The sequence below is a fragment of the Filicampus tigris genome, chromosome 3, assembly GCF_054856515.1.
Source record: "Filicampus tigris isolate MCC_2025a chromosome 3, RoL_Ftig_1.0, whole genome shotgun sequence".
NCBI classification, from domain to species: domain Eukaryota; kingdom Metazoa; phylum Chordata; class Actinopteri; order Syngnathiformes; family Syngnathidae; genus Filicampus; species Filicampus tigris.
The window spans coordinates 15547173-15559643 of record NC_141219.1 but is presented as its reverse complement, the minus strand read 5'-3'; the positions used below and the strand labels follow the sequence as shown (position 1 = coordinate 15559643).

Genomic DNA, 12471 nt, shown 5'->3' with positions numbered 1-12471 from the left:
GTGTTGCAGTAGGAAACCTCTAAAACATGCAGGAAAGCGGCCGTCGAGGACCAGAGATTGAGACTCCTGCTGTAGATGTTCATACAAGGAAATAGAAATAGTAAAAGTATGGCATTAAGCGTACGGAAACAATTAAAACGACTTCGATAATATATGTAATTATATAATTATAAGTCTTCGTAAGTAGTATGAATAGTACACAGACACGAAAAAGTACGGAAGGTATTACATTTCGAGAATTAATAGAGGGGACGTCGATCTCTTATGATGAAGTAGTGACAAGTCGCGCGAGACAGGATCCTCCCCCCAGCTTAGCTGCGGCTCGGCGAAATAAACATGACGACGTTGACCGTTACGATGTTTTAAATGGAGCACTCCTAAAAAACGCGGCGTTCGATTCAACGCGTAGGTTGGATATTGTATGTGGGATTCCGGGGAGCTGTAAGTGAAAGTTTAATACGTGTTCAATGCTTCGTGTTGAAGCATAGAATGATTAGCAAAGTAGCTAATGTTAGCCAACTTGGAAGCTAGTGTTAGCTAATGTTAGCCATGCCAATAGCTCGAATTCAGTTACGGATTCAATATCGTTTAGTTTGGAGCTTGGAAACTCACTTGTTTTATTTTAAGTAAATGTAAATAAATGAGCTAAATATATTTCGAAGTGGAGGGAATTTGTGGGCTTGATGCATAGATAAACATGTCAGGTTAAATCGTCGTGCTAACAGGTAAACGTCTCACCTGTTTAACGTCATTCTCAACATTCCTAGCCCAATACGTACATGGTTATTAGAATGAGCTTTTCGTCATTGTAGCAACTAATTTCAGCGCATTTCACGTAACTGCTGAGCGTGACTACTCTTAACTAACGAACTTGTGCTCTTTAAAGGTCTTGAACGGAGACAAAGCACAGTTTTAACGAGTGGAGAGAACGCTCGCAGCAGAAATGCCTCTTCTATTTCTGGAGAGGTTCCCTTGGCCCAGTCTGCAGACCTACACTGCGTTGACGCTGGTTCTGCTGGCTGGCAGCATCTTCAGCGCCTACACCACTGTGACCGATCCTGGCTTTGGGTCTTTGGAGGCGGATGAGTCCCCAACGCCAACGGACGTAGATCTAGAACCCTTGAATAATGATATTAGTAACACAGAACTGGCAACCACTGTCTTGTGGTATCTGGTTACAGACAGCCTCTTTGTATGGGTGAGCTCTTTTTGTAAAAAGATGGGAAGGATCGGGGTGTGGCAAATTGTTTTCGTCGCGGGTTACAATGTAGTTATGAATATAATTCCTGGCACTGAAGCCATGCCATGGCAAAACCCCAAACATCGGTAAAATCAATGGAATAATAGCTGACGAAAACAACTCTACTTTTAATAATTCTGTATATGGCTGCAACTAACGATTATTTTAATAATTAATAGTTGATTGTTTTTTCAATTCATTGATGAATCAAATTTTAAAAAAGTTTTAGGTTCCACAACTTCCTTAAAAAAATGGACATTATTTCAAATTAACTGTGCAGAAAACATGAATTAATTATAATTCAGTTAGTGGTTTGGTCCATAACATGGGCGAAAATGTTGATTTCTCTGTCTTGTAGCTATGATGAAAAAGGCACCACCCACTCTTGCCTCTTAAGTTGCAGAGCTCTGTTACTGCATTAAAATAATAATAATAATAATGATAATTCTTAATGTTTTCTTCCCAGAAGTGTTCGCTTACAGTCTAGACGTGGTTAGAGCGTGAGCCACTTCCACTTCATGTCCTTTACCTAATATGTGATGTGCGGGAACCCTTATAGTTGCCCCATCATATTACACAATTGCTCCTGAATTTGGTTAATATTTTTATGACTATTTTGGACCAGAACTCTAGGAAAAATGTTGCAAGCTATATAAAATGTTGTGGAGGGTTGGATCAGGCCCACAGACATTTAGTACAACACCTGTGATATAACGAAGAGTTGTTTTAAAAGGCTAATGTGTTTTTTTTTTTTTTCCTCCTTGTAGGTGCTAGTGAACACAGTCTGCTGCGCTTTAATGTTAATTGCAAAAATGATCCAGTATATGGTGTTTGGCCCTCTCAGAGTCAGTGAGAAACAGGTGAGTTTGGCTTATGAATACCCAAAAATAAGAGCCAACATAAGTGTTGTTTCTAATTATCTCTTAACTTGAACTCCACCAGCACCTAAAAGACAAGTTCTGGAACTTCATCTTCTACAAGTTCATATTCATCTTTGGTGTGCTGAATGTACAGACAGTGGAGGAGGTGGTCATGTGGTGTCTGTGGTTCTCTGCACTAGTCTTTCTTCACCTCATGGTGCAGCTCTGCAAGGACCGGTTTGAATATGTAAGTTTTTTTTCATTGCACGCTTCATTTTTTTTTAGACTTAGTTGTACCACAGCAACCAAAGGCAAAACCAAGGTTTTCTGACAAATATGTAAACCAAAGTTCAGTGTATTGTACAAATACCAGCAAAGGTCAAATGAACAGCTCTGTGGGACAAGTACATTGACAAACTGATAAATACAGTAGAGTAAGTTAAAGTAGACGGAAACAAAATCCAATTGAGATATATTACGTTGGTAATAATTTGTTTCAAGGGCCAAGTTATCTCCATCATAAACCTTTATTAACTGTACAAGCAATGTTAGGCTTAACAATTTTTACTGTCATACAAGTACAAGCAGAAACTAACTAGTCTATGAATGCATCAGAAACAAAACTATACTTAAACACCCTCTTCACTTTTGGGACATTGCTGATACACTTCACATCTCATTGTAGCATAACTCACACGAACATAAAATAAAATCAACGTATGAATTAATGTGAAATGGTACAAAACATTCTACCTTTTGATCACAAGTGACAAGCATGTCAGCCAGACAGTTGACAAAACACACACACAGGTAATCCCTTTAGCTGAATAAAACGGTCTATTGAGATGTACTGACTGCATATTTTGATATACGTGATGTTCCACCATCCAGAATTTGTGCATCATTTTAAGGCATCGCTTTCTCTGAAACGTTTTAAAATCCAAATTTTATGAGCTCTAAAGTGTCTTTGGAGATTTCTCTGTATTCTAGGACACCTCAAGCTGAGCAAGGCTCCACAAGCATCATATGATACTTTGTTTTCCACCACAGGCACAACACCATCCGATACAGGAGTGCGTTACACTGTGGCAAGTTAAAACGTATCAGTGATCTCACAGGCTGTGACATTTGGGTGCCATTAATAGTGCTGAAGGGGGTCCATCTCAAGACTTACAGGGACCTCTGTATATCTATTAGATAAAAATCCTTGTCTGTAATACTTCTCTTCCGGCATCTTCAAACAGCGGTCGGCACTTGTGCCGTTCCGTCCTTTTCAGTAACAAGGAAGCTGCAGATAATTGATTGCGTGGTGCCATCATGTTGTACTTTTAAAGACAGGACAAGCTCTGTGTAAGTCAATATACGTTTTCACACTTCTGACATGTTGTGCGAACAAAGCCACTTCTGTAAAGGGGAAGTCAACCCCCCAAAAATGTTGGCAATGTTCTCTGCGTCTTAACATTGCATTCTGATTGATATTGCATTTGTGGAATATGAGTTAAAAAAGGAAGTCAACCTAGACATATTTTTTGAAGAATATGTTCTATGCAGGCCCACTAGTTGAAACACGGCATTCTGGTTAATATTGAGTTAAGCAGCAAAATCCACCCATTTTTAGCTATCTCAGGCGGCGGCCATTTTTTCATTTCTGTCGACCGAAAATGACATCACAAATGCTCAGGGCTCAGAGAATGACCAATCATGGCTCAGCCTCAGAAAACAGGTGAGCTGTGATTGGTCATTACCTTACCCACCATTACCATTGCTGTTTGCTTCGTAGTGAACTCGGGTGCAGTCCGGTTCACTCGAGCTCCAAGTAGTCTGTCTACTTGCATATGAACTCAGGTGGGGTTTTGTTTACTTGAGTTGAAGCGTGAACACTGCGCACACCACAGACCAGCTTTAAATTAGCAGTAAAGCAGAGCGAAATCACAAATGTACGAAAAATGGGGCAGAATTGTCATCATCATCATGTTCTCGGACACCTTGTAAATTTAGCACAATAAATTGCACAGTATGAAATAACAAAATGTATGTAAGCTAACGGACAGTATTTTGGGGGGGCGGGCGGGGAGAGTTTTTTCAAACAAAGCATCACAAACACAGTCCACCCGGGTTGTTTTTGTTATTGTTATACAGCAGAGGTACTCAAGATCCTGGAGGGCCACAAATAAATTTTTCAATGAGTCAAAGGAACATTTATAGAGGTCACTCTGGTCACATGCGATAATACTGTAATAGTCAAAACAAAATGTCCTTTTTAACAACAACAAAAGAATGACCTGAAATAAAATGTCACCTCCATTTTCAAGATAAATGCATATTACAAACAAGCACTTCAGAAATATGCGCCCTTGCTCACTTTGTCACAAAGCCGAATGAAATTTATAATAGAGTACACAGACGCTACTGACTGAGTTGCATGGTCTGTTTTAGACCACCCCAACGCTGCAGCTCTAGCACAAGCCACATTAATTGGTCCACTCGATTAAGAGATTACCACACAAGTAATAAACTCATAAGGTACCTGCATTATAGAGTTGAACATCTTTTGTCTCTGAAGTCATGACTTTGTGGCCATTTCAGAAAGCTGTCTCTGTATCTTTGCCATGGAGTCTCGGTCTAGAGGTGATGACCCTTCCAAAACAATATTCAATTAGGGCACGCCTGGTTTGTTTTAGCCGCTCACATACACAATGAATGGGCTGGTCGACCTCGCACTGAGATGTGCGAAGTGAAGTGTGGCTTGCGCCCGCACTGCGATGAGAACGCCCGTCTTGTCTGATCTTAGCTTGGGAGCCAAAATTCAAAACCCGAATCTCAGTATTGCGAGGGAAATGTATTCCACAATCATACACCATTATGTGAATCACAGTGATATTTAAAATGGCTACTTGTGTACTTTTTTTTTTGAGTTACGCTACAAGAGAACATGAATACTTTTATTTGCTTGATTAAAAAAAAAAAATGCTATTCCGGTATAGCAAGGGCCAGTCCACCTTTAACTCTCCTTGTCATTGTTTGTTGGTACAGCTGTCTTTCTCGCCCTCCACTCCCATGAACAACCACGTGCGTGTCATGTGTCTGCTGGTCTCCCTCCTGCTGGACTGCTGTGGGCTGGCAGTGGTCTGTGGTCTTCTGGGGGCATCCCATGGAATGCACACCCTGTCTTTCATGGCCGCAGAGGTAAAAATGTAGCTTGTTTTTGAACTTGTATGGAGCAGACTGATACGTTTATCTGTACACTTTTGCCTCCAGTGCCTGATGGTGACTGTTCGCACAGGACACGTCATCATGCGGTAAGTCCCTTTTAAAGCCTCCTTAAGGCAGGCATGCACATGCGCGCACCAGTTGAGCATGCAACGATATTACCTCTGCAGATTTACATTAGGGTTGGCCGAGGTTAATCTAAGCAAGAGGAATAGTTTTCCTTTCATTTTAATCAAAGCCTTTTTATTCCACAGAGGCCGGTTACATATAAATAAGTAGAAAAGCCCGAAAGTGGTCAGACGGAGAAGCTTTTTTAAGTATTAAGCGGACACTTAGATAATTTCTTTGCATTGCAAGCCAAAATTTAAGTTACGGGTAAAATGCAGGTACACCGCCGCTTGAGTAAAGTCAAACAAAAGGGAAGCCGAAGTCACTGATGCACTTTCTGCTGTTCATTGAATAAAATAGATTAAAAAAAAAAAACAGAAACACTCACAAGGACCAACTATAGGCCAAAACTCACACACGAGACAAAAAAAAATCTGATATTACTGACTAGGCAACGCGCCTTAAAGGCACACATAGAACCCTACAATTATGACTCGCGGTCTGATCGAACATTATTGCAATTTATGTTCTGTTATCATTTTGTAAAAATAAAATGCTATTTTTCTTTGTTAAAATTAATTTCACTGGGGAATATTTAATGTATGTGTAAATCATCTTAAAAGCTTTTTCACCTGTTAATTTGGATGTGTCAAATTAAGAGTGGACATCATGCCCGGATTTAATTTGACTGGCCTGTATTGACGATGAGTCGCGTAACTTGTCATGTTTCTCTGTAGGTACTCCATCCACCTGTGGGACCTGAACCACCCAGGAACATGGGAGAGTAAAGGAACCTATGTCTATTACACAGACTTCATCATGGAGTTGGCAATGCTCTTTCTAGACCTCATGCATCACATTCATATGCTGGTGAGACATTGAGTGCAAATAAATAAGCACGTCTGCTTTTACCTCATCCTCCTGTAATGTTCTACCTTTTCTTTGATATATGTCCAATCAGCTTTTCGGTAACATCTGGCTGTCCATGGCAAGCTTGGTCATCTTCATGCAGCTCCGATACCTCTTCCACGAGGTGCAGCGGCGCATCCGCAGACACAAGAACTACCTTCGCGTCATCAACAACATGGAGGCCAGGTGAAAATGAATAAATATTGATAAAAGTATCATTTGATATTTTCATTTGATATGTTTTCTATTTGTCATTAATATGCTCATAATTTTGTATCCACTCTGATACAGATTTGCAGTCGCCACTGCCGAAGAGCTGGCAGCGAATGATGACGACTGTGCCATTTGTTGGGATGCCATGCTGACAGCACGAAAGCTTCCCTGTGGTCATCTTTTCCACAAGTGAGATTGATTTTTCAATGTTCCTACTGTTGATCCTAACCTGACTTTCCTCCAAACGCGTGTTTTTGTGACCTATGGACAAATGGCCTAGCTGAATTTTTTTGTGTGTGTGTGTGTGTGTTCTTTTTGTGTTGCAGCTCTTGCTTGCGCTCTTGGCTGGAGCAGGACACTTCGTGCCCCACTTGCCGCACGTCCCTCAACATCAACGGGGAAGGCGAGCAGGCGACAGGCCAACAGCAGGGCGCCCGCATGGAGGACAACGCCGGTCCCGCCGGAGCCGCTGCAGATCCAAGACCGCACATCAATCAGCACAATCACTTCTTCCACTTCGATGGTCTGTCTTGCACGCACAAACAAACATGCAGTTTTGGCATAGTGCGCTAGCTAGCCACATTAATTGGGCGTTTTGTCACAGGCTCACGTATTGCCAGCTGGTTGCCCAGTTTCTCGGTAGAAGTGATGCACACCACCAACATCTTAGGGATTGCTCAGGCTAACAACTCTCAGCTGACAGCCATGGTAAGTTTCGCATTAGAAAGGTAATAATCAATTCATCAATAAATAAATGAAATAAATAAGAGTGGATAGTGTCAGAGGCATAACAAAGACTCAGTGCTGCCTGTGTATGAGGGTATTCCATTACGCCAAGATGAGGTGTGAAATTTAACTGTTGCTTCTCCCGCATGTTGTGTTGAAAGCAATAACCGCTGCCTGACATGTGTTGCACCAGATGCTGATGCTGAGTTAGTCACTTAATTATCTAATTGCAGGATGCTGGCCTCTGTGTAAAAGGGACAGGTGAATAAATGCCAGTGGTTAGGGTTAGCGGTAGCTAGTGTAGTTTTTATATATTTGCGTATACTTCACAAGTAGTCCGTTTCGATTCCTTCTGTGGTCTCTTTTTCTGTCCCTATTATGTGATTGTTGTGGTACCTGCGTGTTGCCAGGCCCATCAGATCCAGGAGATGTTCCCTCAGGTGCCCACCTACCTGGTTATGCAAGACCTTCAGCTAACCCGCTCTGTGGAGGTCACCACCGACAACATCCTGGAGGGACGCATCCAGGTGCCTTTCCCTCCGCCCGCACAGGTCCGTCAGCTGTCAAATTTGAAGTATTTTCACTTAGCACATGCATGCTATGTCTGTCGGTACTCGGAAACCTCTGCTTTCCCATGATGGCTTCATTTGGTGCTAACTTTAATGCATGCAGCTTTAAAATGCAAAAAAGGCAGTAGTCTCTTTGATTTTATATATGCTGTAGGCCAGGGGTGCCTGTATGTTTGTCAAATTATCAGGATCGGTTTGAGGCTTCTGCAAAGCCCACTGATGAGCTGATCATTTGAATCAGCTGTGTTGAAACATGTAAAACAGGCTGGATCGGGGCTCTCGAAAACCGGACCTGGGCCCCCCTCCTTTAGACATATTACTCTATCAATCAATCAATCAATCACATTTTATTTATATAGCACTTTTCATACATAGTCTATACACATGGGAAAGTGCAATTTTACAGTGCTCTGAAAAAAACATTTCTCAATTTCTTACTTGTTTGCATAGTTTCCCCACTTAACACTGAAGCTCATCAAACAAATGTAAATATCAGATAACGATAACCCAAGTAAACATAAAATGCAGTTTTTAAATGGTGATTTCTATTTATAAAGGGGGTGGCCTATTCAAAGATACCTGGCCCTGTGTGGAGAGAAAAAAATATCTTAAAAGTTATATTGGGGAAACGATGTGAGAAGTCAATAGTTTTTCACAGCACTATCTACAGTATATGTAAACATATGTTGATCTTCACCATATGATTATCTGCACGCGTATAGAGGGGCCTATTTTGTCTTTCGTTTGGGATATGCTCTATGAATAAATTATTAGTGTATTAACATAAAATCAGTGAAAATATACAGAGAACAAGGGAGTAGGACTAGATACATTTTTCTAATTCTACTTTCTAAATTTACTTCCTTTGAACATGTAAACTATGCTTAACGATGACTATTGATGTTTATTTTCTTTTAAATCTTTTTTTTCCCTATTACAACGTCTTCTGATACTAGTTTATATGTTCAATAAAAACAATCAAGCTATAACATTTATACCATGAGCGGGCAAAGTTTTGTGCTGAAGGGCTACATTGGATTTTTAAAATGGACAGATGGGCCACATGCGAGAGATTAGTCAAGTGTATGTATTCAAACAATAAAACAGTAATTTGCTCTTCATTATAATTAAATAAATACAAAATGTTCAACTTTATATTGTTAGCCTAACGATTGTTAGCCTAATTGCCCAAGTCTTTTTCTTAAAAACATTTTTGGAAGAATAAAAAAAAACACAACAAATAAGCAGTCCAGTTGTCTCGATTCAGCCTTTGTGAATGACCATGACCTGGATGACCGAGAAGCTACTGTCATACTGAAAAAACTCATTTTAGCAACCAGATTGGTATTTGTTATTGCTGTTATGTAAGTTAAAAATGACATGAGCAACTAGAGAGAGTTATATTTGTCATTGCACAGTGTATGTACAATGAAAATCGCTTATTTTACTCATAGGTTTTGTGCCGATTCATCTAGTTAATCTTTTAGCCATGGGACAAATGAATATAAAATAATGCAAAATTAATAAATACATTCTACACAAAACATAAAATTGTTTCTCTTAAAACAGTTAATTCTCATTAATTCATTGTTGTATTTATAATTTTCATTTTAATTAGTTAACCATTTCACAAGATAAATACAACATTGTGAAATGAATATTTATTTTATCTTTATTTTATTACTTAATTATATAAATTATATATAAAAAATAACCATTGTGAAATCAATATTTGTTTACTTTACATCTATTTAATTACTTAATTGTATAAATTATATATAAAAACTAAAAAAAAATAATGAATACACTTTAATTAACCAATTTTGGGAATAAAACTCTTACAAGACTCTTGATAATGTAAATACTCAGTTGGCCATATTTAAGAATATATGTAGCCTGCTTGCCATACTTTGACCAACACTGATTTGTCATGTAATTGCTTGAGGTTGATGATGAAAAGTGTGAATATGGTTGCAGGCCATTGAGCGCGGTGCGTTGCAGGTGAGTCCTGCACCCGATGAGCAGGCGGGGCCCAGTGGAACCGCCGCCGCTGCCGAGGGCCCCAGCGAGCCCGACAACATGGAAGCCCGAGGTGGTCGCTTCTCTAAATCGGCTGAGGAGAGGCAGACCATGTTAAAGCAGCGGAAAGAGGAGCTGATCCAGCAGGCGCGCAGGTACAGTGGAAATCTAAGACAGGGGCGGGCGAATTTATATGCTCAAGGGCCATATTTGATTTTTAAACAGATCATTCATAGACAATGTGTGAGGTTAAAATCATTAGCCTAATTGCATAATTCATTTTTCAGTTTACCATGGTATCATAACTGTCCACAGACATAAGGACAAAAAAATAATTTTAAACAAGCGTGTTGTTTTTAATTTTTTAATTTTTTTTTATTTATCCATGATTGCATTACTTGCAGGAGATACCTGACCAAGAGCCCAGAGGAGCGGGACGATGATGTTCCCGGCCTGGAGGACGAGGAGGAAGACTCTTTCTCAGTTGCAGACTCAACAACGCTGAGGCGTCGATCCATGGCGGAGAGACGCATGCACCGGGACACCGAGCCCTGAAAACCCAGCTTCAAACTTCAGCATCCACCGCAAAGGCATGACATGACGACAGTGTTTTGAACTCCTCGCCCCTCATGATGTACAGTACAGTCGCTGGCCGCCGTCACTTATTCTTAACTCCGAACTATTGGAACGGGCCTTGGTGTCACCAACTGCAGCTAAACTACTGGGAGCATTGTGTCTATACTGATGCTCTTTGTGTATGTGCCATACATTGTAAGCAGCAGCTTCAGCAGGAAGGAAGCTACAATGTAGTTGGGCTGCCGGCTGAGAAAATATAAGAGCATGCGTTGCATTCAGAGAAACCAAGTCTTTGAACAGCTGTTTGCTTTGGCTTCTTGTTTTTCCTTTTAGGATTCTTATGTTCTGTTTTTTTTTTTTTTTTTTTGGGGGGGGGGGGGGGGGGGGGGGGGGGATCTGATGTATGAGTGTGTTATTTTATGGCTTTCAACTGTGAACTGCAGTAAATGTAGGCAAAATACTTTTTTTTTTGTTCTCTTCTTACCCTGGCGTAAGAGAATGTCACTTTAGTATTTCAGTCATGACATGAATGTTTTTAATGCTGCAAACAGAAGTATTGACGTGTCGGCAGTATCATTTCCATCCGTTACTTTACCAGCAAGGGGAGTATATAGGCATGTACATAGTTTTGGTTTCTAATATTCTTCTCTTGTAAGCAACAAAGGGGAAGTATTGTTTTGTATAAGTGCAATGGGTTTCCTTCCTTAAACTACTCTCTCAGTTGATAAATTATTTTCCAACGAGTATTTGGCATCTCATGTCTGTTTCTATCATATTCGAATTTGAAAAGGGCGTATGTAAATGTTTTGCCTTCGTCTATTCAAATGGTGGGGGAGGGGGGGTGAGTCTGACATACCAGCAAGGAACATAATCACAATATATTTTTAATGTGGAGTTTATTTTTCATTTGTTTTTAATGTTTACTTCCATTCATTAGAGTACAACAAGATGGATGCATGATCCAGGCAAGAGTAAGTTAGATGTTTTGAATAGTTTTATAACGGTTCCTCTGAGGATATATTTGTTTTTGGAATTGCACAGTGGGCTGTGTATGACCCACGTGCTCCAGGTTCACCACCCTGCTATAATTGCTGACATGGGATACTGTTTGCTCACTATTTGAGGGGATGTTTGCGGTGTGATTTGGATTGGTGAAAGCAAAGCATTTGTATTTTATTTACAGTTTCTGAACACTTAATTTCTAACAATTTTGTGAATTTACATAGAATTTATCAAAGTTGAGACATTTTTGGACTGAACGTTACCAGTGTAAATGTGCCTACGAAATAAGCTGGTTCTCACATGGGTCATTTGTGTAAATCTATTTTTTTTTGTAAATGATATACAGAATACATACTGTACTCAATAAAAAAGAGTGGCTGCAGCCTTTTTAGCAAACATAATGTAACTGTTCCGCTTTCTGAATAGTATTTACAATACTGTTTGATTACAGAATTTAATGCAGTTCAATATGAAACGTTAACCATGTATGTGTATTTATTGTCTGAAGTTTGCAGTTAACTACCTTTATCTTATTGTGAGCTTTCCTCATTGGGCTCCGGGTACTACGAAATCCCCACTAAGCAGCAGAAAAAAACATTGTTAAATTAATATAACCCACTGACAGCGTCAATGCCATTAGTTTTTTGCCAAGAATTAGACGGTCTTCATGATCGAAAACTTCCCCGACGTGCGACATTCTACAAACAATTATTACAAATATTTATATTCATGGAAGACACGCATTTTTTCCATATAAATGTTTATTTAATGTAGGTAAGTGATAAACTACGGTGCCTTCCGCCTTAGGCAAACAGTAGTACAAGACTTTGCGGCTCCGCTGTGTACATAATGATTTGTCCATCAGACATCTGTTTTGTGAACCGCATATAGTTTTAATAATTGGAACTATTCGGAGTCATTCAGCTCGAGTACTGAAAGTTTCCGTTGTAATTACTTTGACGTGCGTATCATAAATCATAGAACTGTTTAAAAAAACAGTAACGTGGAGATCCGGTGTGACTGCTATCGAAAGCACACA

The 12471-nt window shown here is 39.8% G+C and overlaps 1 protein-coding gene across 4 annotated transcripts; it reads left to right on the top strand.

Annotated features, from left to right (window-relative positions):
• The first annotated feature begins 281 nt into the window (after nt 1-281).
• LOC147150037 (E3 ubiquitin-protein ligase AMFR-like) lies at nt 282-10796 on the top strand. 4 transcript variants are annotated; one of them, XM_086026381.1, is made up of 14 exons: nt 282-441; nt 887-1198; nt 2008-2100; nt 2183-2347; nt 5134-5286; nt 5359-5399; nt 6156-6288; nt 6380-6513; nt 6619-6729; nt 6867-7063; nt 7145-7248; nt 7677-7793; nt 9837-10009; nt 10259-10796. In XM_086026381.1, exons 2-14 carry the CDS (start codon nt 944-946, stop codon nt 10407-10409), a joined length of 1827 nt encoding a protein of 608 aa, XP_085882507.1. In that variant the 5' UTR covers nt 282-441; nt 887-943; the 3' UTR covers nt 10410-10796. The 4 variants fall into 4 exon arrangements, with proteins under 4 accessions (XP_085882507.1, XP_085882506.1, XP_085882505.1 ...); XM_086026380.1 differs by having other exon boundaries at nt 9813-10009; XM_086026379.1 differs by having other exon boundaries at nt 7677-7817.
• Nucleotides 10797-12471: the final 1675 nt, after the last annotated feature.

Bases quoted from the DNA above. Each gene is read 5' to 3' on its own strand.
- LOC147150037 (XM_086026378.1), top strand. From the start codon at position 944: ATGCCTCTTCTATTTCTGGAGAGGTTCCCTTGGCCCAGTCTGCAGACC. The intron at 2,101-2,182 runs GTGAGTTTGGCT...GAACTCCACCAG, and splicing joins TCAGAGTCAGTGAGAAACAG to CACCTAAAAGACAAGTTCTG. The intron at 2,348-5,133 runs GTAAGTTTTTTT...TTGTTGGTACAG, and splicing joins GCAAGGACCGGTTTGAATAT to CTGTCTTTCTCGCCCTCCAC.